Source organism: Lutra lutra, chromosome X (genome assembly GCF_902655055.1).
Source record: "Lutra lutra chromosome X, mLutLut1.2, whole genome shotgun sequence".
Taxonomy (NCBI): Eukaryota; Metazoa; Chordata; class Mammalia; order Carnivora; family Mustelidae; genus Lutra; species Lutra lutra.
In genome coordinates, this window is record NC_062296.1 from 23,659,640 (window position 1) to 23,683,928 (window position 24,289).

Here is a 24,289-nt window from a genome sequence, read left to right on the forward strand (position 1 = left end):
AGTTTCTGTTCTTCAGAGTCCTTTTGCTGGTTATTTCATTTTAACTCGAAACAACCCTGGGAAGGTAGACATAATAGAAATTATGTGCAACTTAAAAATAAGGAAACTAAGTCATGGGAGATTTTACTAATGTGTCCCTATGGCAGTTTAGAGCAAGAATTGGAGCTAGAATTCAAATCTCCCTACAGCCAATCCAATATTCTTTGCACTCTAACGGTTTGTCTCTGGAATATAAGCTATCCCTTTTTGTCTTTCAGTGAATATTTATAGTTCAGCTAAATTTCCCTGCCTGGAGATGTAATCTACGTTTTATTCTATTTATATTAAAATCTTGATGAGCCCAATGCCCAGAAAACTGGGGGTTCTGGTTAATTAGATTTGGTGAATAGCTTAAGGTTAAATAGAGCTTTTAAAAATTGCCATTCTTGTTGAAAATCATTCTTAAATATGAATCTACTTTCCATTTTAATCCAAATGATCATAATTTAATCTATTTTATAATTGAAAATCTTACGTTAAGTAGGGGTTGTCATTCTGAACATGATTTTTTATTGTATAGCACTTTGGATGTAGAAAATACTGTAAAGTGAACAAAATGCATCGTGGTTCCAAGATATCCTTTGTGAATTTTGGGTGGCCTTTCCTGAGTAGTTGAAAAAGCACTGGATTTAGAATTGGAAATCTTGAGACCAAGTCCAAATCTGCCACTAAATAGCTATGTGACCTTGATAATATCTCTTTCTTCCTCTCCAACCTCTTTTTGCACAACAGTCAGGTGAGGGAATAAAGCTAAATGGTATTTGATGTCCTTTCGGTCTTTACTTTCTCTGTTATTCTGTAGCTTGTGTTCTTGTCATTTGCTCTTCCACTGAAAGAATCCTGCTCAGGGTAGCTTTCCAGTTAGTTGGATGCTAATGAATTATAAGATTACAGATTCTAAGTGAGGTCCCCTAATAAGTCAGGTAAATTGACATTAAACAGTCATGATTCCTTCAAAATTTCCAGAAGCCAAGAAGAATGAGGAAAACACTGCACATCCCTATCAGGGGTAGTGCTAATGGCAGACAAACGTAGGAAACCAATCTTAGGCCAGTACAAGACTAGTCTGTGAACATGTTTTACCCAATACACATAGGTGCTCAAAAAAAGTTTATTAAATACATGAATTTAAAAAACAAAACCCTTTATAGAGACAGGATTCAAGATGCAACACCTCATAAAGAAGTCTACCTTGCCTTGGGTCATATTGTGAAGCCCCCAATGTTTCAGTATTTTCTTTCAATTTGTCATTTTCTGTCTAATTAAGAAATAAATATAACTTTACTTTATGTTTCTTATTCAAAGATAAAAATACAACCTGTGTTGGGTTTAAGTTCCAACCAGCCATTTCTATACTCCATCCTGTGAATCCATGATGATACTTTTTTCTGAGTACTAACAATGATGCAGAGAGAAAATAAGTTTAGACTCAATATTATATTTGCCAAATAGAGATGTATATTTAAGGGTCAGAGAAGTGCATGGAATCATTATATTCTTGAAATTGACCTGACCTTGTTTATCTCCTTGTGCTGTCCCTGAATAATTAAAGCAAACCAATGGGTTTCTTCTTTGTACTCTTGAATCCACACAGCATGGAACCAGAGAGAGAACATTTCTCTGGAAGGAATGCCTGGTTTCCACAAATTCTCCTGTGTTCACGTGGGATTATAGTTTCTGAGCTTTAGAGCATGGCACAAAGCTAAATTTGACTGTTTCTTAGGTGACCTAACCTGAGGGGGGTTAATGTTGTTTCAATTGCTATGATTATTGTATATTCTGCATGTTTTAATCAGTATATCAGGGTTTGGATTTATGCCTTGTGGCAGTTCTTAAGAGGTACAATTTGAACAGCAATTCTAAAAACTGAAAGTAGAAAATGTTTTCTATTCTCCGTATCTTACAAAGATTTCCTTGTTTGGTCAGCAGGGGTAAAAGTTGCAGGTAATTATGAGTGAACTGAACGTGCTCCCCGGCCCCAGGATTCAGGGTATTTGCTTGGATAATAAACCAATCCCAAGTGCAGATAGCTTCAAGGGAGGAACAGCTGTGAGGTTGGAAGGAAGATAAGATCATGAGTGACTGGCAAGAAAATCTTCTTTTCTGGGAGCCTTATAAAGAATGACAGATTCCCTCCCACAGGGATGTTGAATACTTCAAAAATGCATGCTCCAATCAGAGGAATAGTTTTAGACCAAGGTTTCTCAACCTCACTATGGCATTTCAGGCTGTATGATTCTTTGTTATGGGCGCTTTCCCATGCATAATAGAATGTTTAGCAGCATTCCTAGCCTCTTACCCACTAGATGCCAGGAGCACCCTCCCCCTAGTGTCAACCAAGCATGTCTCCAGACAATGCTAAATGTCCCTTGTGGACCAATTCATCCCAAATTGACAAACACCATTTTAGACTAATGGTGAGACAAAATCTTTAGTTTCCTTACCTACTCACTTTACTCAACCCCTCTTAAGATTCTAGCAGTTTCTTTTGTTCCCTTCCCATCTTCCCTCTTCATATTCCTTTCTTCTGAAGACTTTGTTAGTGGGTTTAGATAATCCTTTAGTTTATAGTATAATTTGTGTTGGAAACCGCTGCTATAAATTGAATGTTTGGATCTCCCCAAAATGCATCTGTTGAAAACCAAGATGATGGTATTAGGTGGGGCCTCTGGGAGATGATTAGGTCCTTAGGTCCTGAGGGTGGAGCCTTCATGAATGGGGACTAGTGCCCTTATGAAAGAGGCCTCCGATTGCTCTCTGGCCCCTTCCACCCACTAGATGCCCACAGCAGACTGGGGAACAGTCTGTAACCCAGAAGAGGCCCTCCACCAGAACCCTCCTGCTGGCACCTCGATCTAAGACTTCCAACTTCCAGAACTGTAAGAAATATATTTCTGTTGTTTATAAATAATGAACTGAAGTTGATGGTATTTTGTTATAGCAGTTCTAACAGACTAAAGCAACCGCTAAACTAAATCCATTTAGCTCTAAGGTTTCCTCACCCCCACCAATTGGTTTCCTTTTCATATAGAGGTAACTCCTTATATAACTTTATCCCCAATTAACTTGTCATATTCTGCATTTCTGTGTGAGAGTCTTAAGCAAGAGGAATATATTTTTGACTGTATATCAGTTTGTATATATACTTAATTGGCCTGTTTTCTGGGAATACAAAACCTGGAAAAAGCAGTGTATCACTGCTGACTATTTGGATCAGATCCAGACAGGGTAGCCCCAGGTGACCTCCAAAGCCACTAACAAATGATCCCCTACCCTGCATATATAGCCATATCTATCTATCTCTATCAAATTTCCTTTCTTATTCTATTCCTCTTTCATCTATGCTCTTCATTCTCCCTTTGTTCATTCTTTGTTCTCTCTCTCTTGAATTTACTTTAGATCTGCACTACTCTTGGGCATTTCGTAGCTCTTCTGATATTGTTCTTTGCTGAAAAGCTTACAGGGACACAGAAGCCTGAAAGAAAATGGCACATTTGGGAAACCACGCATGACAAGATGGCCAGAGCTTAGAGTGCATTGAAAATAATGGCAGTAGTGAGTTTGAGAGGCCTGCGGAGGGCAGACTGTAAAGGACCTTAATAAAGTAGTACACCTTCATTCCAAAAATAGGAAAAACACATTAAAGTAGCTACAAATGCCACTACCCAAAGATAGTTACTATTAAGATTTCTGTGTTTTCTTCTCGATCTGATCTCTGTAGAGTAAGGATTTAGAGTTGAAGTTGTTTGTGTGTGAGTGTGTGTGTGTGTGTGTGTGTGTGTGTGTGTGTGTGTGTGTGAGGGGACAGCACCTAGCTTTGCTTGTACTGTATGAATTCTGTTTTTTCTGCCAACATGGAAAATTATTTATTGCCTTAGAAATTATTTGGTTAATGAAACAGAAATGCTTTAAAATTAAATCAGGTAAAGAGGAGGGTTTTTAAAAAATGATATAAGATAATCTCCCAGGGAAAGAAAAGGACAATGAATACAACCATGCCTAAAGAGAGATGGAACTCTCTCCGTTGTTCTCTTGCTTTCTGGAGCCGCATGGTGTCTCATTACTGTTTCTTTCTGCACATATTCTCTCTTCTCAGGCGTCACTTTAGATGGAATTTGTTTATCTATTCCCCTATCATGTTGTAACTCCAACTCTGGCTCAACATATCTTTCATCTTGGCTTCCCTAGATGACTGAGTTTCTGTGTCTAGATTTCTGAGAGAGGGAGAGGGAGAGAATACGATTGTCTCCAAGGTGGGTTATTCAGTTCTGTTGCAGTTAACTCTGATTACAAGCAATGCAGAGTGGGATTGGGCAGTCATGGATAAGGGTGCTCTGTCCAGGCTCTGCTGAGAGACAATGATCAGCATAATATGCTTATGTGGTTGAAAATTCTAAATACAACTTCATAATATTCCATGGAATGAACATACTAGCCCCCGCCCCCAATATTTGTGTCTGGTCTTTTAGTCATTGGATGAGTAAAGAGACTGAGAATCCTGGATGGAAGAGTTCTAGGGAAGAAGACTGGAATATCAGATATCACTTTTGCTCACACTTCCCATGAGCCAGAATTCACATGACCATACCTAATGGAAATGTGACTGGGAAATATAGTCCATGTGCCCAGGAAATAAGGCAAACAAGGATGCTGGTGAGGAACAGACAGCTTCTGCCTCAGGCCGTTTCTTTGATTTTGAGATTGATAGTTCACAGGACAGCCGTGCCTTTTGTCAGTCTGTCCCTCAGAGAAATGTTAGACTGGATAGTTTAGAGACTGATTTGAGTATCATTTCTTCCTTTGCAGCATTATAAAGCATATTTGACTTTAATGCACATGTATGAGTAAGACAAACCACTGAAAGCTAATATAAGGCTAATGTTGATCAACACCCTTCAAACGGTGCATTAGAATGATTATCTGTATTTTCAACCTGAAGAACTTAGTGGGAAATGCTTAGGTTCTCTTATTATACTCCTTTGGAGTACTCTTTCTTTAAAATCAGGTGTCCTTGTCAATAGATTACAGTTCAACTAAAACAAATACAGAAATGTTTGCCATGTCGCCTGGCTCTTAACATAAATGGGGAAAATATATATCTGTAGAAAATAAAGACGAATAAAAAAGTAATCAAGGCATAGAATACTCTGCCCACTACCCACTTCTCTAAAAAGAAAAATAAATAAATAAACCAAGTAACCAGTGAAACCAAGTCTATAAAACCAGCAGGTTGCTCTGATAAATAAAATTGGGAGTGGACATTGAGTTTTTGTAAAGAGATGTAAAATCTAATTTCTTCCCAAAACAAAGATTTCTTTTTAAAAATCCCAGAATGTTTGGGGTCTGGTTTAATTTTAAACATGTACCCATAAATTCTGCCTTGATCACATGTTTATTCCCATTTAAAATGGTCCCTGTTGGGAAATGAACTACTGAAAACTCTGGAGCAGCATTCCACTATTCCTTCATGGAAATGATGTATACAATTATAAGAGGATTCAAAATCTCACCCACCAACAGCTTTTTAAATTTTTTTGAGTTTGAAGAGAGATTACAGCTTTCACAGCATACCTTAGGAACTAAATTATTAAGTATAAAGAAAATGAAAAATTGGTAAGCTTACTTATCTAAGTAAATAATTTTTATGTTTTGGCCTGAGCCTTTTCATAAAGGAACATTTACATTAATAGAAAATATTAATTTGATATTTATCCCTCAACTAGTGTAGGATTTTTTAATAAAAATTTTTTAAATTAAAGTTATATCTACAGAGAACGGATCTAACTTGGAAAATGAGAATGAGAGTGTGTCTTGAAAAGGCACTATTATAAAATAGAGGATGATTGTTTATTTTAATTTATTTTGGGGTCTACTAAAGCAACTCGATCAAACAGAATATATAATAATTTCTTTCTCCAGCCTTTATATATCTATGCCAGCATAGCTCAAACTTATATCTGAATATCCTGAATATCCTGTTACAGAAATGTTTAATTTATATAGGGAAGTCTGATAACACTATTACATAAAAGATGTTCTGATCTCTTTCATATTCTAAAAAGGAAGACATGACAATTAGCTCACTGTGTACCCTCCTGATATCATTTTGTTATTTCTGTAATTTTAGGACTTGAAACAAATATTTCCATAAAAACATCTTCAGTGGAATACTAAACATATATATTCAGTTTGAGAAGAAAATACCAAATGATCACATGAGTTAAGAAGATTTTGTTACACTAGTGATTAACATTATGAATCATAACAGTGATGTCATAAGTTAATATGAAGTTAATATGTGCACAGTGGTTAAGTAAATGGGTTTTATTGTTCATGTATGAGTTTAAAAATATTTATTGAGCACCTACTATTTGCTATGCACCATTCTAGATGCTGAGGATACAGCAGCAAATAAGACAGACACTTCTACTCTCATGTAGCTTATGTCCAGTAATCAACAAAACTGAAGTAGATTCCCAGCTCGGTCACTTACCAGTTGTGTGACCTTGGGAAATTTATTTAACTTTAGTAGCTGATTCTCAGCCTCCTAAACTGTAAAAATTGCACAATATCACCTTCCTTTATGGGGTTATTGTGAGGATTCAGTAAGAAGGAAGCACAAGATATTTTAGCAGAGTTGCCTAGTACATAGATGTGGTTTAGCGTATGGTCATTGCTGTTGCCATTATTATTAGCAGCAATTATTTTTAATTATTAGTATTTTTTATTAACAATGATTCATTACCCAAATGGCTTACAAAAAGAGATGAAATACGAATCAACTATTTCTTTGATTCATTCCTTTTAGATTATGTGAAAACAAAATGAAAGCTTATAGTTGCCCTTTTACATTCAATAAACCAAGAGATATTTGCTCACAAGTGAAACTTATTTTAGAGTTCCCAAGCCTCATTCATTCTGCACAGTGAATCAAGAGCTTTTTAGAAGAAGCAAAGGCATCATACAAATCATTATATATATTCATTGAGTACCTTTGAAGTATGAGACAACATACGTAGAAATTAAGACTTAGTCCCTGCGCTCAAGGAATACACAATACAGGCAGGGTAGATATTCTGATTAAAAGAAGAGTGGGAGTAATAGCCACAAAAAAGATTTTTAAGATAGCTCTCCTGTTAGCTACAAACTACCTCACTTGCAAAATTACAATATCAATCTAAACCATACAGCATTGCCATTCTAGTATAAACAGTAGAACTAATGCTTAAACCTAGAAAAATTAAGGCTTAGATGGGTATCCTGAAACCCTGTAAAAAGAAAAAAATATCTTAAAAATACACAACAGGGAGAGAGTATAGATTTTTTTTATAAACAGTATGTAATGTTTGGAGGGGATATATGGGCAGGGATGGCTTAAAATTTGGAAGAAAGAACCCTCTAGCAAGTAAAATGAAATCCTCCCTTATGTAGCCGTTAGGAGAGAAATACAATTTGTTACCCCAGGAGGTTGTCCAAGCTGGTAATTCCATTGAGGTTCAGAAAGAGTTTGGATGAATACTCTTTGGGGGACCATATTCTAAAAAGGACTATGAGGAATGACCTACGAAAGACAAACTAGAGTTGCTGAGGTTGATAATCTTGACTAGTAACCACACTTTTCTGCAAAATAACATTAGGTGTTCTTGTCAGAGAAGAAAATGGGGCTGACCCAGCATGGAGTGTTTTAAAATTTTCTCACGTTTTTGGAGGCATAAGAATAAATACCTATGAATAGACATTTCTCCAATGATGCTTTAAAAATATCCAACAAGCCTACAAAAAGATACTCAGCATCATCAGTCATCAGAGGATTGCAAACCCAAAAGCACAATGAGATGTCACTTCACACCCATTAGGATGGCTACCATCAAAAAAGAAAGAAAGAAAGGACGGCAGGAAGGAAGGATGGGAGAGAGAGAGGGAAAGGAAAAGAAAGGAAAAAAAGAAAAGAATAGAATAGAATTTAGTGTTAGTGAAGATGTAGAAAAAATGGTGCCTGTGTGCACTATTAGAGGGATTGTAAAATGGTGTAACCACTATGGAAAATAATATGGAGATCCTTCAAAAAATTAAAAATAGAGGTGTTGTATGATCCGACAATCCTACTTTGGGGCAAATACTCAAAATAATTGAAAAAGGATCTAAGAACATATTTGCACACTCATGTTCATTATTCACAATAGCAAGAAGAGGAAGCAGCCCAGATGTGCATAGATATATCAACAGGCAAAGAAAATGTGGTAGGTACATATAATAGAATATGATTCCGCCTTGAAAAGGAAGGATATCTTGTCCTGTGCTACACATGAGGTAACTTCAGGACGTTATGCTAAGCGAAATAAACTACAAAAAGACAAATACTGTATCATTCCACATATTTGAAGTATCTAAAACTAGTCCAGTTCATAGAAAGAAAACAAAGTGGTTGGTTCCCAGGGGCTGAGGGAAGGGGGAAAATGAGACTGCTTAATGGGTATACAGTTTCATATTTGCAAGATAAAAATTTCTGGAGATCTGTTTCACAACAACGTTAATAAATGCTACTGAACTGAACTGTACCCTTAAAAAATAGTTAGGATGGGTGCACCCGGTTGGCTCAGTTGGTAGAATATGCAACTCTTGATCTCAAGGTCGTGTTTTCAAACCCCACAGTGGGCATGGAACCCACTTAAAATTAAAAAAAAAAATTTTAAATAGGATGGTAAATTTTATATTTTGTAGTTTTTTATCATAATAAAAATGCATTTAATAATTTTTTAAATGAATAAATGTCTAAATGTCACAATTCTATCTGAATGTGATTTGGCCATAATAACTTGACTCAAGGCTTTTTCATTTCAGTCTTCTGTTTTATTTTATTTTTTTTTTAAATCACCCTCAGCTGTGAACTGGAAATAAGTTGAATTCCTTCTTCTGGGTATAAAAATGAGTCAAATGTTTATAGCTAAGGGAATACAGGTTTAGATATTCATCTCATAAGCATGTTTACAAGATGTAAAAGAGAAAAACTTCATTGGTTACTTATGCATCTGTTGTTAGAAAGCTGTAGATTTCTGTCTATTTCCTATAGAATTTTAAGTGCCACATTAAATCACATTATTTAGTGCTAACAGATACCCTCAGAATTATGTAGCATGAGGGGTTTGAAAAGAGAGAGTACATTTTCCCCTTTTTTATAGATGATTTTAAAATCCTTACAGGAGCATTTATTATATTCCCACTTACCACCACTGGGTCTCATCAATCTTGAAGATTTTTTTTTTCCTCAATTTCCTTATATGCCCATTTCCTTTTGGCAATATCTTGCTTTTCCTTTTTAAATTTGAGCTTGAATATTAAAACAGATGCAAAGGAGAGTACTACTTACACATAAACTCTTGAACTGCATTTTTATCATTTGCTCTGTGCAAAAAACCCAATTGTATGAAATTGATAGCAACATTTTAGTATATCCTCCGGTCCCCAGGGAAAAGCAATGTGCTTAGACAGATGATCTGATTTTATGAGCACATAGCTGAAGTCTAGCACTGCGCATTTGTCTTTATGCTCCTACTTTTTTCAGGGACTATGAAAACACATTTAGGCAGTAGTTTCACTTTCCAACAATGGACTGCAAAGCCTTTGACAATACGTAGCATTTGCAGTGCTATTTTTCATGATGCATATCAAAGTATAGATCACTTGAGCAAAGAATCTTAATCTCAGCTTGTTAATAAGAAAACAGGAACCTTACTATATGAACTCATTTTATTATCTACCCTCACTGAGAGCTGTGATTTGGATTCCACTCAAATATGAATTAGTTTAAATGTTGCTCTGCTGCGACTGCTGAATTTATTCATTATGCTGTAATATTTTACTTATGAAACTGCATTTGGAAATCCTTTGGTGTATATCACGATGAAATTACAGTGCTCGGGGATATTGATTATTGCTTGTAATTGCCATCATAATAGCCAACAATTCTCTGTCTTTCTTTGTCTTTTTTCTCCCCCTTAATGATATACTAAACCAAATCAATATCCAACATATGGGGCCACTTACATTGTCTCGAAAATCCGATTGTTCTCCTTCATAAATATGTAAAAGATCGAAGATTTTATCTCCAATCACTGGGTGAAAAGCACCCCATACTGCTGGGTTTCCCTTTTATCCTACAGGAACATATCAGGGTGTTGCTGTGCAGGACTGGTTATACCTAAGTGACATCTTGTCACCTCCACAGTAACCACCAATTCGTTAGTGGTGAGGAGATGGGGAGGCTGCTCCATTCTGCTGTCCATAAAGTGTTACATGTCTTGCTCACTAGTAAATTAGATAGCCAGAGGGGGAAAACATAAGCTGGGAGCCCTAACCAAACAGTAAAGAAGAAATTCCCCTCCTTATAAATGGAAGAGATCGTTTCAGGGACTAAAGAGGAAGTACAGGGGCACCTGGGTTGCTCAGTTGGTTATGCGTTTGCCTTCGGCTCGGTCATGATCCCAGGGTACTGGGATCTAGTACTACATCAGGCTCCTTGCTCAGTGGGGAGTCTGCTTCTCTCTCTGCCTGCCACTCCCCCTGCTTATGTGCTTTCTCTCTGTCAAATAAATAAATAAAATCTTTAGCTAGATAGATGATAGATAGATATAGATGATAGATAGATGATAGATAACACAATTAAATGGAAGGAGTATAAAGGTGTGAGTCACTTTTTCAATATATTTATTCCTTATTTCTAACTATATACTGTTTCTCCATTCTGGGGATACTTTAGGTACCTTTAGAAGCAGTAATAACTCCTTTTCCTTCTTAACAACTAAAAGGTAGCTTCATTGAAATGCTTCCACGTTCATCCAAAATAGTTAAGGTGGTCTTTAAAACTTATCTTAGTTTTAAGATAAGTGACATATGGAAGAATAGACATGTATTATGTAGTACTGTTTCAATGGATTGTTATTTGTTTAGCCTGGATCAGTTAACCCGGGGGCTTAGAACCTGGTGGTAGTCCAGTGAAGACTGGTTGGCAGGTCAGAGGAAATAACATTCTTTTGGAAGTCCCTGATTCCAAGTTCATTTATGCCATTAAGTACCTGTGTTACTTTTAGGTAGTCCATTTCATTTTCTGGGCCTTGGTTCCATTTCATTTCTGCAAAATCAGTGTGTTGGGCTAGTAGATGATCACGGAGATCCCTTCTTTCAACTCTGTAATTCTTTAGCTATCATTCTCATGTTTGTCACTGTTCCCAAGGGGAACAGGGTAAACGTGGCTCAATTCAGTATTACCCGCGTGCTTCTTCTGTGCCTTAACAGGTCTGCATTCATACCTTAATGTGTCCATGACCTGCCTCACCCAGCAGAGTGCACAGTGATGTCAAGGTTAAGAGCAATTGGCAGCTCTGGAGCCTGCCTGCTTGTGTTTGAGACAACTTCCCCAGTTACTAGCTGTGGGACCACGGACAACTTAACCTCTCTGTGCATTGCTTTTCTCATCTGTAAATGGAGATATTTATTTTAATGGGGTTGTTGTGAAGATTAAATGATATACTAGTTTATTAATTACTTAGAACCATGCTTGGCACAAGTGAGCACTTAATGAATGTTACCTCTTATCATCATTATAATAACTACTATTATCACCACTTTATTCCTGCTGAAAACCTCTTTTGGTCTCTGTTTCTTCATCTATAAGATGAGACTAATAGTATCAGCCTCATAAATGTATGAGGATCAAAATATTGCACATAAAGTGCCTAGTGCCTGGATTTTCTAGGTGCTCAGTAAATCATGTTCACATAAACAGAACCAGCTATGCATATGGTTGGTATTAAACAGTGCATTTTTTCCACTTACCCCACATACCTTCTTTCTGATAACTTGTTACAAAGGCAGTACAAGCTTAAGGCAGAGAACTTCAAAAAAAAAATACCAAAAGATAACACAAGTTACTATTTTTACATGAGCGTATATATTTTTTTCATTTTAAAAATTGTATCCTGGGGCACCTGGGTGGCTCAGTTGGTTTAAGCATCTGCCTTCAGCTCAGGTCATGATCTCAGGGTCCTGGGACTGAGTCCCACATCAGGCTCTCTGCTCAGCGGGGAGTCTGCTTCTCCCTTTCCCTCTCTTGCTCTCTCTCTCTCAAATAAATAAATGAAATCTTTTTTTTTTAAATTGTATCTTATTGCCCATACTGTTTTGAAACCTACCTTTCTTCCCTTGGTGATCTCTTTAAACACTTCCTAGTGAAGAGATCTTCTTTTACAGTACCATTTGTAATGGTTATATGGTATTTTATGTGTTTGTAAAATAATTTACTTAACCAAGTACTTATTATTGAGCACTTGGGTGTTTAATTTGCACTATTACAAATTACACTGAAATGAATGACTTGTATACATTGTCAGACACATCATTTCCTAAGGATAAATTATTGTAGGCAGCATATTTAAAGTCTTCTGATACTAATGACAAATTGCCCTCCAGAAAGGCTTGTGAATGTGTACTACTCTCAGCAACCCTGCCCTTTATGTAACCTTTACCCTTATGGTACTAACACAGAATTCTCTAATGTGGAGATTTTTCATGAACTGGTAGCTTAGACAGTTGTTTTTTCCTCTAAACATATATATGCTTTTGTTCTTTAAAGTGAAAGTTGGAAATCAGACTTATAATAGTCTTAATAATTTATACATTTGGTCATGTGTGACAGGGTGATGTTGGCTCTCTATTTAGAGGAGCGGTTTCTTATAGTACATTAAAATGTAACACTAGAATGTGTTTTGCTTAACAGTGCATTCTACTGCTCCAGGCAGCACAGTAGAGAGGTTAAGATTAAGGATTTTGGAACCGAATTGACCTGGGTTCCTATTCTGGCTCTGTCATTCACGTACTAGGAGGATGTAGGCAAGTTTTTTTTAAACCTCCTTAGGCCTCCATTTTCTTAAATGCACAATGAGGATAATAATACAGCCTATTTCTTTTTTAAAAGATTTCATTTATTTATTTGATAGAAAGAGAGCACAAGTAGGCAGAGCTGGAGGCAGAGAGAGAGGAGAAGCAGGCTCCCTGCTGAGCAGAGACCCCCCCCCACCAAAGTGGGGCTCGATACCAGGACCCTGTGATCATGACCTGAGCTGAAGGCAGATACTTAACTGACTGAGCCACCCAGGTGCCCCAGTATAGCCTATTTCATATGAGTGAAGACTCACTGAGATTATGTGTTTAACACAAAGCCTGGCAGATAGCATTCAGTAAGTGTAAAGTACATGCACAAAACATACTTTAATATATTTGTTTTTGGCAGCTCCTTCCATGTCCATAAATCAGTACTGTTTATGAAATATCCATATTGCAATAGTCATGAGCAGTCAGTAATCATCATATAGTAATTTAGACGTGACAGCAGCATGAAGTTCTAAAACAGGCAAAATTAATACATGGTAGGAAAAATGCTAAGTAGTAGTTACCTGGGGGAAGTGGGGTAGGGATTTACTTAGGCAGGAGGAAACTTCCTGTGGTGATGGGAATGTTCTCTCTCTCTTGATATAGGTTTATGTTGCACAGATGATTGCATTTGTCAAATCTCAGCAAATGTATACTTAAAATTTGTGCATTTCATCATGTATAATTTTTTATTGAAACATACTTACATATAACATTATGTAAATTAAGGTGTACAACGTGTTGATTTGATACATTTATATATTGCAACATGATTGTCATTGTAGCATTAGTTAACACCTTTATGATGTTGGATAATTATCATTTCTTCTTTGTGGTGGGAATAATTAAAATCTCAATTAGCAAGCTTGATGATTATAATACATACAGTTGTCTATAATGACTGTACTGTACATTAGATCTTCAGGACTTACTTATCTTCTAGTTGCAAGTTTATACCCTTAAACATCTTTCCTATTCTCTGACCTCTCAGGCCCTGGTTACCAGCATTCTGTTTTCTGTTTTTATGAGTTCATGGATAGACCTTGAGGGCATTATGCTAAGTGAGCTAAGTCAGACAGAGAAAGACAAATACAGCATGATACCACTTATATGTGGAATCTAAAAGAGTTCAACTCATCGTGGATAAATTTTACATTTAAAAATCTGTAAAAAAAAATGTTGAACTCCACATAATATGCAAGTTAAAAGGGAAGGATAATATGCTGATATATGCAATTTACTTTGAAAGGCTTGAAAATTAAGATGGACTGATGTATGAAGGCAGGAATGGAGAGATGGATAAGTATGTGATAAAGTTAGTATAGTCATATGTTAACTGTAGCATCTAGTTGGTAAGTATATGTGTGTTTACACAAAATCCTTTCAACTTGGCTGTATGTTTGACAATTTTTATAATAAAATATTGCTTGAAAATATGTCTGTGAAAGCTAAGCCCTAAATAAATATACTGGTTTCTAGACCATTCAGATTTCAAAAATGCCTGATGATACTTCTCATTTGTTTTTGAATCAACTCTTGAGTATCATATTTAACAAAAAGGAGCAGGATAGTGAATAACATTAAATGTGAATGTCAACACTGAAGAGTTTGAGAAATTCACTAGCCAGCAAGTCAGGGAACAGAGGATCTCTTTCTGCCTCCTAAAGGTCTAAATGAGAAAACAAAAGGAGACCACCAAAGGCAATTTGGAATTAAATGTTAGGTATATGAAAATTTTGAGACTGTTAGTTTTCCTGAGCTTGTCAAAGTGTGATTGTTGGAAATGAGTGGGGTTTGTGTTTTTGTAACAACTGGCTTTGGTTTTGTTTTTGTTTTTTTTTTTGGATGTTTGTTTTCATTTAAATTCAGTTAGTCAATATAGTACATCATTAGTTTCAGAGGTAGTGTTCAAGAATCCATCAGTTGCATATAACAACCAGTGCTGGCTTTGGTTTTTATAGCCCCAACTTTTGTTTCCTTTTCCCAGGCATTTCCTGTTTAAACATGGATCTGGTTCCTCAGCTATCTTCAGTGCAGCCAGTCAGAACTACCCGCTGACGTCCAATACCGTGTACTCACCCCCTCCCAGGCCACTTCCTCGAAGCACCTTTTCCAGACCTGCCTTTACCTTTAACAAACCTTACAGGTGCTGCAACTGGAAGTGCACGGCCTTGAGCGCCACTGCAATCACGGTGACTTTGGCCTTGCTGCTAGCCTATGTGATTGGTAAGCCGTTTCTTCAATGCCTGTTTTCTTCTTAATCAAATCTTGTTTTGCTTGTGGTGGAGGTCTGGGGTGGGACGCGGGGAGGGTCGCTCTTAACTCAGACCTAGAATTTGAAGCAAGGCTTAGTATTATAGTATTATAAATAACAAATGGATTGCTAATGAATGTTGTTTTGGTTTTTTTTTTTTTTTTTTTGCACTTCCTAACTTTAAATACTGCTGAGGAGAGTAAGGAATGCTTTTTGAGAAGAAATATTTATACTACTAACGCAGTCTTATTGATTGCAATTACTGTAGTTAACCATTTTCCCTTCAATTAAAAGGTTGTTATGGTTTTCTCATTAGAAGTCATAAGTACCAATCTACAATAGCTTCTTAAATTATAGTTAAACAATAATACTGCTACTGGATTTTCAGGTAGCAATTTCATTAAAGTAGTAGTTATTTGGAAGCTATCAGAAAATCCAGGGCATAATTTCTCCCCAAGAGTTCAGTTTTACACTGGAATTTAAAAAAATATATATTCTTATTTTCACAAGGTAAATGGCTGTGGAATTGTATGGATACTATAGAGAAGTAAAGGAGAAAACAGTTGTGAAGCACTCTTTCCACACGTTTAAGAAAAATATTGTTCTGGAGTCACTCTGATTAAAGTCACCCTCACTTGATAGCAAATTGTATTGATTTTTCGGGATGGCATTTTATTTTGACTGAACATTAATTTCTTTGCTTGAGTGGTTCTGCAGTCTAAAATGTAAATTAACTAAAGAAACATGCACTTTGTGGAAGCACTATTCCTAGAATGAATAGAATATCATTGTAGAAAGAAATTCTATCCAGGTATGGCACTGGTGACTTCTCTTCAGGTTTAACCCTGCTTCCTAATTGAAGCAGAATTACTCATGAGGATATAATGAATATGATTCTGAGAAGTAGATTACAATGGGTTTAGACTTTCTTATAATCATAAATAATAAGGGAAGTTTGGTGTATTCTGATTTATTCAAAATGTGAACAATAAGAAAGTTCCCATAACCAGATTTATTGGAGTCCTAGAGCAGGGGCTTCTAAGTTAATAGATTTATTTTGTAGGGAAGTCACTGATAATGTCAACAGTATAGGATCATAGCCTATATTGATGTTCATAATTATCTCTTTTATATTTTTATCATGCTATCTGAATACATTTGAACAATGCTTCTATTAAATGTGGATAACATTACCTATAATATTAAATATTTGTCTTTTATCTCAGACATTTTAAGGTAACCCAACATGTATGTTTATTTGGTTTGTAATAGCCTGTAGTGATAAATAATGCTGAAGGAATAAAGGTATGGGATGAGAAAGTACTATAATACAAACCCAGTTTTAATATGGAATCATTCAAAACAAGGAGTAATTTGAGAAGTTTAAATATGTTAGAGGCCCTTTTAAATGTTCTTGTTCAATTATGAGACAAACTCTTATCTTACAGGTTATCTTCTATTTCCTGTTACTATATAGAGAGATAATGTTTTAGATATAAGACCTAACCCCTGGTATAAACAAATCCAGATAATAGCAAGCTCTTTATTAATAAGTTAGATGGTGTTCAAGCCTGTTTCCATTTAAATTTATTATGATAACCACTCTGGTATTGAAACTTGTATTATATACTCTGAGACTTGGTTATTCATTTGTATATTTATTGATTTCGTAAGTGAAAATAGAACATTTCAGTCATTTCAAAGTCTGCCCTTTTTTACATGGTGAACAATAGAATATGATTTCGACATGTCAGTAAGGTAACATAGTGTGGTCGTTATGAATATGGATTTTCAGACCTCTACCCCTTATTGGGCATGGTAGCTTGGGCAAATTATTTAACCTTTTAAGGCCTGCATTTCCTCATCTGTTAAATGGGCCTAAAACAGTACCTATAACACAGAGTTGTTGTGAGAATTAAATGAGTCAATATAACTAAAGAACTTGGAATAGTACCCAAAACACAGTAGGTATACTATAAATGTTAAATATTATTATTGGTGTTGTCATCATCATTCTCTTTATAACTATGCTTTATAACTATGCTTCACTATTAAAACTCAGACCCTGAGCACCAGGGTCACTGCCTGGCACATAACAATCCTATCGGGGAAATATGTTGACAGAAATGACTAATGCTAAGCATTTTACTTGTATTAGTTCTTTTAATTCTCACAACAATCCTTAGGGGCAGGTATCAGTATTTTTTTTAAAGATTTTATTTATTTATTTGACAGACAGAGATCACAAGTAGGCAGAGAGGCAGGCAGAGAGAGAGAGAGGAGGAATTAGCTCCCTGCCGAGCAGAGAGCCCAATGCGGGACTTGATCCCAGGACTCTGGGATTGTGACCCGAGCCAAAGGCAGAGGCTTTAACCCACTGAGCCACCCAGGCGCCCCAGGTATCAGTATTATATATAGTATAGAGATGAGTAAACTGAAGCACAGCAAAGAGAAGAGTTTCCATAAAGGTCATATTGAGATTAAGAGATCGCATCCCTGAGAAGTGGGATCCTTAGCCTTATGCCAGAGTGGACTGACTCCAGAGCTCATACTCTTCAGCACTAGGTCTTGCTGCCCCTCTAACACTCCGGTAAACTCTGCAGCTTACTGACTTCTTAGTCTGCTAAATAAATCCACCAATTTTTTCTTACTAAATTACAAAGTAAATTACATTTACCAGGTCATCCACTGCAATGGTGTGTGCAGCTAAGCTTTGTTGATTGGTGGGAGTTATCTGTCGAAATCATTTACTTTGTGATTTTTTAGATGTAGAAATATCAGGCTAACTGCTGTAGCACAGTAGGTTGAATGGGTTCAAAATGAGATGTTAATGGCTAATGCCAGAACTTTTTTCCAAGTTCTTTCATGAACTGAACATTACGTGAATTTGGATAAGCCCGTTAAAATCCCTTCCTCTATTTACCCCATCTGTGCTGTATTGCTAACCACCTCAAGAGGGTAGAGTAAGAAATCATCAGTAGGCATACAGGTGAAAGATGTCACATAAGAACTGTAACATACAAGATGATTTTCAAGTGGCTTTCTGTGGTTGAAGTAAAAAAGTATTACATTTCAAAAATATGAAACTATTTCACTCTCCACTCTTGCAGAGTCTGTAAGAGTCATCAGGTTTTTTTTTTTTTCAATCCCCCTTTGCAGTTGCTGTATAACCCAAGTAAAATCTTATTTACTGCTTCTGTTTCCTGTGCAAATTCCTTTCTGCTCTTTTATTTTCTTCTATTATCCATTATACATAACCTTTAGATACTAATGTCTCTGAGCTGCGCTGCCCTCAATCCACTGGGGGAAATCACATTGATGTCAATGGGACATCAGTAGATGCTGTAGACATTATGGCTCTGTAAGTGGTCATTGGAAAACTATGGAAATTCAGTACGTGAAAAGCCAGAGCTAGTTGTTTGGGCAACCAGCCCCATCCCCACACCTACTCACCCTGTTTTTTGGGTCAGCAAGAGAGTAATTCCTTTAAATAAGTTTTGAGGTCATAAAATTTGGTAAAGGGAGGCATGGAAAGATACTAATTATATGAAGATATCATGGAATGGCTATTGTCATCACTTTCCCATAAATCTGTACTATTTTCCATGTGAATCAAAAAATATGTCCTTATGCTTCATCCTCTCTGATATTTTGGCATCAGTGATGTATCAGTGCCAGTCAGAAACACATTTGCTTGAATTTACAAATAAGCTGTATGAAGTAGTAGTCAGGAAGACAGATGACCACATGCAAGGCATCTAGAGAAGGCGAGGTTAAGGTACTTCATCAATGGTTGTGAAGGGCACAAATGCAGCTTCTCTGGTAATCTTTGATGTTTTGATCAAGTTTATCCACAGTCAGCACTTTCTATAAAAGGCAGTAGAAACTCACAGGAATACATTGTGCCTGGATTCAAATGGCCTGCTGTACAGAATGTGTTGGAGGAGAGTAGGGATTTCTGGCTCTCAAAACCAATACTATCAGTTAATGACTTGGATGTTCCTTTTCCTTTGCCATGAAATTAGAAGCTGTTCATCCCACCCTCAGGGTATGTAGGGAGTGTCCAAACTCTATAGATGAAATAATTTAAGTCCATAATTCTCTTTGCCATGACATACTATATAGCCCACATGTGGAAATATGACCAGAATGGATATTAATACAGATTTAGGGGACAGAGAATGTTGAGCCCAGTACTTTGATCAAAAGTTTAGGGATGGAACGATTCAAGAGGGCAAAGGGCCTACTTCACTTTGCTCTCTGCACCAAAATTGAGTAACATTGCTTTAGTGCTTTCTTGTGCCTCTTTTATACTGATCCAATTTGCCCTGCTTTCTGGAGCCATTACAGTGGAGTAAGAAATGCTGGAAAAGATAGAATGAGAGGCGTAGAATGTGTTCATTTTGTCTTCTTCTCAAAGAAAGTATAACAACCTCACAATACAATGAAGAAATAAAACAGAATATGGCAAATTTTGATTTCAGAAAATTCAAGAACTTAGATTTTCTTTAATGTAAAGAATAGAAATGGAGGGTTCCCCCCCCCATCAAATCTCAATACACAATGCCCCTTCACACAGGTTTTTTTGTTTGTTTGTTTTTCAATGGGAGAGCTTTTTATTTGGGGGGGGGCAAGTTTATTTATTTATTTATTTATTTCATTGTTTTATGTTAGTCTCCATACAGTACATCATTAGTTTTTGATGTAGTGTTCCATGGTTCACTGTTTGCATATGATACCCAGTGCTCCATGCAATCCGTGTCCTCCTTAACACTCATCACCAGGATCACCCCCCAAGTCCCCCTCCCTTCTAAAACTCTCTGTTTGTTTCTGGGAGTCCATAGTCTCTCATGGTTCATCTCCCCCTCTGATTTTCCCCCCCTTCATTTTTCTCTTCTCCTAATGTCCTCCATGCTATTCCTTATGTTCCACAAGTAAGTGAAACCATATGATAATTGACTTTCTCTGTTTGGCTTATTCCACTCAGCATAATCTCCTTCAGTCCCACCCATGCTGATGCAAAAGTTGGGTATTCATCCTTTCTGATGACTCAATAATATTTCATTGTGTATATAGACCACATCTTCTTTATCCATTTGTCTTTTGAAGGGCATCTTGGCTCTTTCCACAGTTTGGCAATTGTGGACATTGCTGCTATGAACATTGAGGTACATATGGCCCTTCTTTCACTACATCTGTATCTTTGGGGTAAATATCCAGTAGTGCAATTGCAGGGTCATAGGGTAGCTCTATTTTTAATTTTTTGAGGAACCTCCACACTGTTTTCCAAAGTGGCTGCACCAATTTGCGCTCCCATCAACAAAGTAAGAGGGTTCCCCTTTCTCCACAACTTCTCCAAAATTTATTGTTTCTTGCCTTGTCAATTTTGGCCATTCTAACTGGTGTAAGGTGGTATCTCAATGTGGTTTTGATTTGAATTTCCCTGATGGCCATGATGATGAATAATTTTTCACGTGTCTGTTAGCCATTTGTATGTCTTCTTTGGAGAAGTATCTGCTCATGTCTTCTGCCCATTATTTGACTTGATTATCTATTTTTTGGGTATTGAGTTTGAGAAGTTCTTTATAGAGCTTGGATATCAGCCCTTTTTTTTTTAATTTTTATCTATTTTTTAAATTTCCTTTCAGTGTTCCAGAATTCATTGTTTGTGCACCACACCCAGTGCTCCATGCAAATATGTGCCCTCCATAACACCCACAACCAGGCTCACACAACCTCCTACCCCCCACCCCTCCAAAATCCTCAGATTGTTTTTCAGAGTCCATAGTCTCTCATGGTTCATCTCCCCCTCCCATTTCCCCCAACTTCCTTCTTCTCTCCATCTCCCCATGTCCTCTGTGTTATTTCTTATGCTCCACAAATAAGTGAAACCATATAACTGACTCTCTGTTTTGCTATTTCACTCAGCATAATTTCTTCCAGTCCCATCCATGTTGATACAAAAGTTGGGTATTCACATGCTTAGCAAAAGCCATCTCATCACTTTCTAGTAATTTTATTAATACCTCTGTGCCTCGGTTGCCTCGTCTATAAAATGGGAATGTTGATAATACCTTCCCCATGGATTTTCTTTTTAATTAAGTGAAATGAAGCATGTAAAATGCCTAGAACATTGCTTAGCAGGTCTAAATCAAGATTAATGATTATCAGTGGAACAGGATTATTATTAGGATTATTAATTTGAGCCAAGGTAAGCATAATGAGCATATAATTTATCCTAACATGAACTACTTTTATTTCCCTTCTTGTCAAAGTCATCTGAAACAACTTTTTCAGAGCTGGAATGTCTATTTCATAAGAATCATCTAATGGGTTTGTTGTTTCCTTCTGCCTGGCCTAAAATATCTGTAACTTTGCCTTTATTTTAGCAATTTCCCTTTTCCTTGGTGTTTTCACCCTTCAAATGGTTTTGTATTTCTATCTGGAGGCCATATCTGGGTTGAAACACATTTTCATTAAAATACATTATAGCTTATAACATTCAAGAAATGACTCAGCATAAAATGCTAAAAAGCATTTTACTTTATCCTTATAGACCATTATCAGTCCTTTTGGTGTCCTGTTTAATACTTATTACTACTTCCAGTTCACTCTCGTGGACCCATTCATGATAATGATGACAGATTCTACATTAACATTGACTTTGCCTCCTACCCATGAATCTACTAACTTTCTAGCAATCTCTCTAAGAAGAGATCTAGGAAATGGTGGTATAACTTCAGTCTAATTATAAATCTGCCATCATGCATTTATCAGAACTCCTCTTTAAAAAAGATTTATATTTTCATCTGACATCACCTTTTGGTATAATATGTTCCATAAGTTTTATCCCCACGATGTTAAGAGGCACTTTTACCTGTCATAAATAAAAGTATAAATTCAATCCAAATCAAACATACTAAAATAACAGGAAGAATCTGTATCACATATAACTAATTTGCAGAACTGTGGTTAGCACCCATTGCTCAAAATGAAGGCATTTCAATAAAAGGCAAATATTGTACTTATTTTTTTCTTGGAACTCTAGCATGCTGTGCATTTAAAACATAGAGTAAGAGAGAGAATTTCTTGGGTGAATGAGTAGTGAGTACTAAACATGTGTCTTATGTCAAGAGATTATTTTGTTAAAAAGAAAAAGGAGGGAGCACCTGGCTGGCTCAGTAAGTGGAACATGAAACTATTGATCTTGGGATTGTAGGTTCAAGCCCCACATTGGGTCTAGAGATTACTTAAAAATAAAATCTTAGGGGCACCTGTGTGGCTCACTTGGTTAGGCATCTGCCTTCAGCTCAGGTCATGATCCCAGGGTCCTGGGATTGAGCCCTGCCTCAGGCTCCTTGCTCAGTTGGGAGCCTGTTTCTCCCTCCCTCTCTGCCTGCCACTCCCCATGCTTGTGCTCTCTCTCTATCAAATAAATAAAATCTTTTTAAAAAGAGATTATTTTGTTGTCTCAAGAAGAGGCACTCACCCTATTAAGTACTTCCTATACAGCACTTTCTTAGCCTAGGGAGAGAAATTAAAATAAGGCATTGTGAAATAGATAAAGATCCACCAGAAGGCATAATAAAAGAGGACTGGACAGAATGTTAGTAATTTTGCAGCTTTATATGCTTAAGAAATTTTAGAATAGCAAGAATCAATTTTGCAAATTCTGAAAAAAAGTCTCAAGAAGCCTCTGATTTCAAAGTAAATAATGTGAACTCCATTGCATAAAGGAAATTTCATTCTTGTTTAATTTTCTCTTCATCCAAATTTTATATATAATACATATATATTATATGTTAGGGGAATATTTTTAGACCCACATTGCATAAGTCGTTAAGCTATACTTACTCTGAAGTGAATAAAAATATACTAAATTAGAGCAATGGCTTCGAAACAGATGGCAGGTTAACCCATTTTAAACTTCAGAAATGTGGCTGAATTCTCATATAGAACAGCCAGAGTGTGGAAGGCCAGTCTCAGCAACAGAATATCTGATTCATCACAGTCAAAACTAAGAGGTGGCATCTTATGGGGTGAAGATGCATTCATTTGGGGCTTAGCAATATTCCCATTACAGAGAGGTGAAAAGGCACAATATGTTCTATTAAATACAAGTATATGGGAAAAGCCGAGGAGGCACCAATGGAGGACATGGGAGAGTGGCAGGAAATGAAGGTAGTAATCAGGAGCAGATCATGAAAGGCGCTTTAAGCCATGTTAAGGAGCTTGTAATTTATTCTGAGAGGGAATAGGGTGTTTTTACGGTTTTTCATAAAAGCAAGAAAATTATTTGCTTGGATTCACTTTTAGAAAAATCACCTGATGGCAACAGAAAGTTGGAATTGGCAGGTAGGATGATGGGGGTTGGGAAGTCGAAGGATTGAAAGGTTGAAGACAAATTAGGAGAGTATCGTAGTAATCCAGGTGAGTGAGAGTGAAAGCGTAAACTTCTGGGAATGGAGAAGGAGAAGATGGAGTCAAGAAATACTTAGAGGATAAAACACACTTGACTTAGTGACTGCTTAGGTGAGGCAGAAGAGAGAAGGGTTGTTTGGCTTATAGACTGGGTAGGTAGTGATGCTGTTAGACCTGCCATCATGTTAGAAGAAAGAGGTTTAAGGGTGAAAATGGATATTCAGGTCAAGACACTTCACACATTATTAGATATCTGGTACTGAACATTTAGAGGTGTCTATCAGTGAGAACACAAAAATCAAGGGAGTAGAACAAGGAAAAAAGCGTGAAGGCTAGAACTCAGGGGAACACTAATATTCAAGAAGACTAAGCACGAAGGATCTGGTAAGCAGACTAGGAAAGAGCAACTAAAGAGGTTGCAGAGAAACTTAAATGGTGGTAATAGAACAGAAGTCCTCAGTGTGTGGTCTGGGGACCTCTAGGGACCCCAAGACTGGTTTGAGGGTCCACAGAGTAAACTGTGTTCATAATGGCATGAGGACATTATTTAATCTCAGTCATTTTTATGATTTTATAAAATAGACTTATCACAAGATAACATTATGTTAAATTTTAATGGTTTATTGTTATTATTCAATAAATTAATAAATA

General features: G+C 36.6%; 1 protein-coding gene across 6 annotated transcripts in view; it reads left to right on the top strand.

The window, feature by feature from the left end:
- The window catches only part of TENM1 (teneurin transmembrane protein 1), a 785,443-nt gene that overhangs the window by 462,179 nt on the left and 298,975 nt on the right, over window positions 1-24,289 (top strand). For all 6 annotated transcript variants that reach the window (XM_047716031.1, XM_047716030.1, XM_047716033.1 and 3 more), the window contains one exon: window positions 14,951-15,189. In XM_047716031.1, the coding sequence (XP_047571987.1) occupies window positions 14,951-15,189 (239 nt within the window). The remainder of the gene's footprint in view (window positions 1-14,950; window positions 15,190-24,289) is intronic.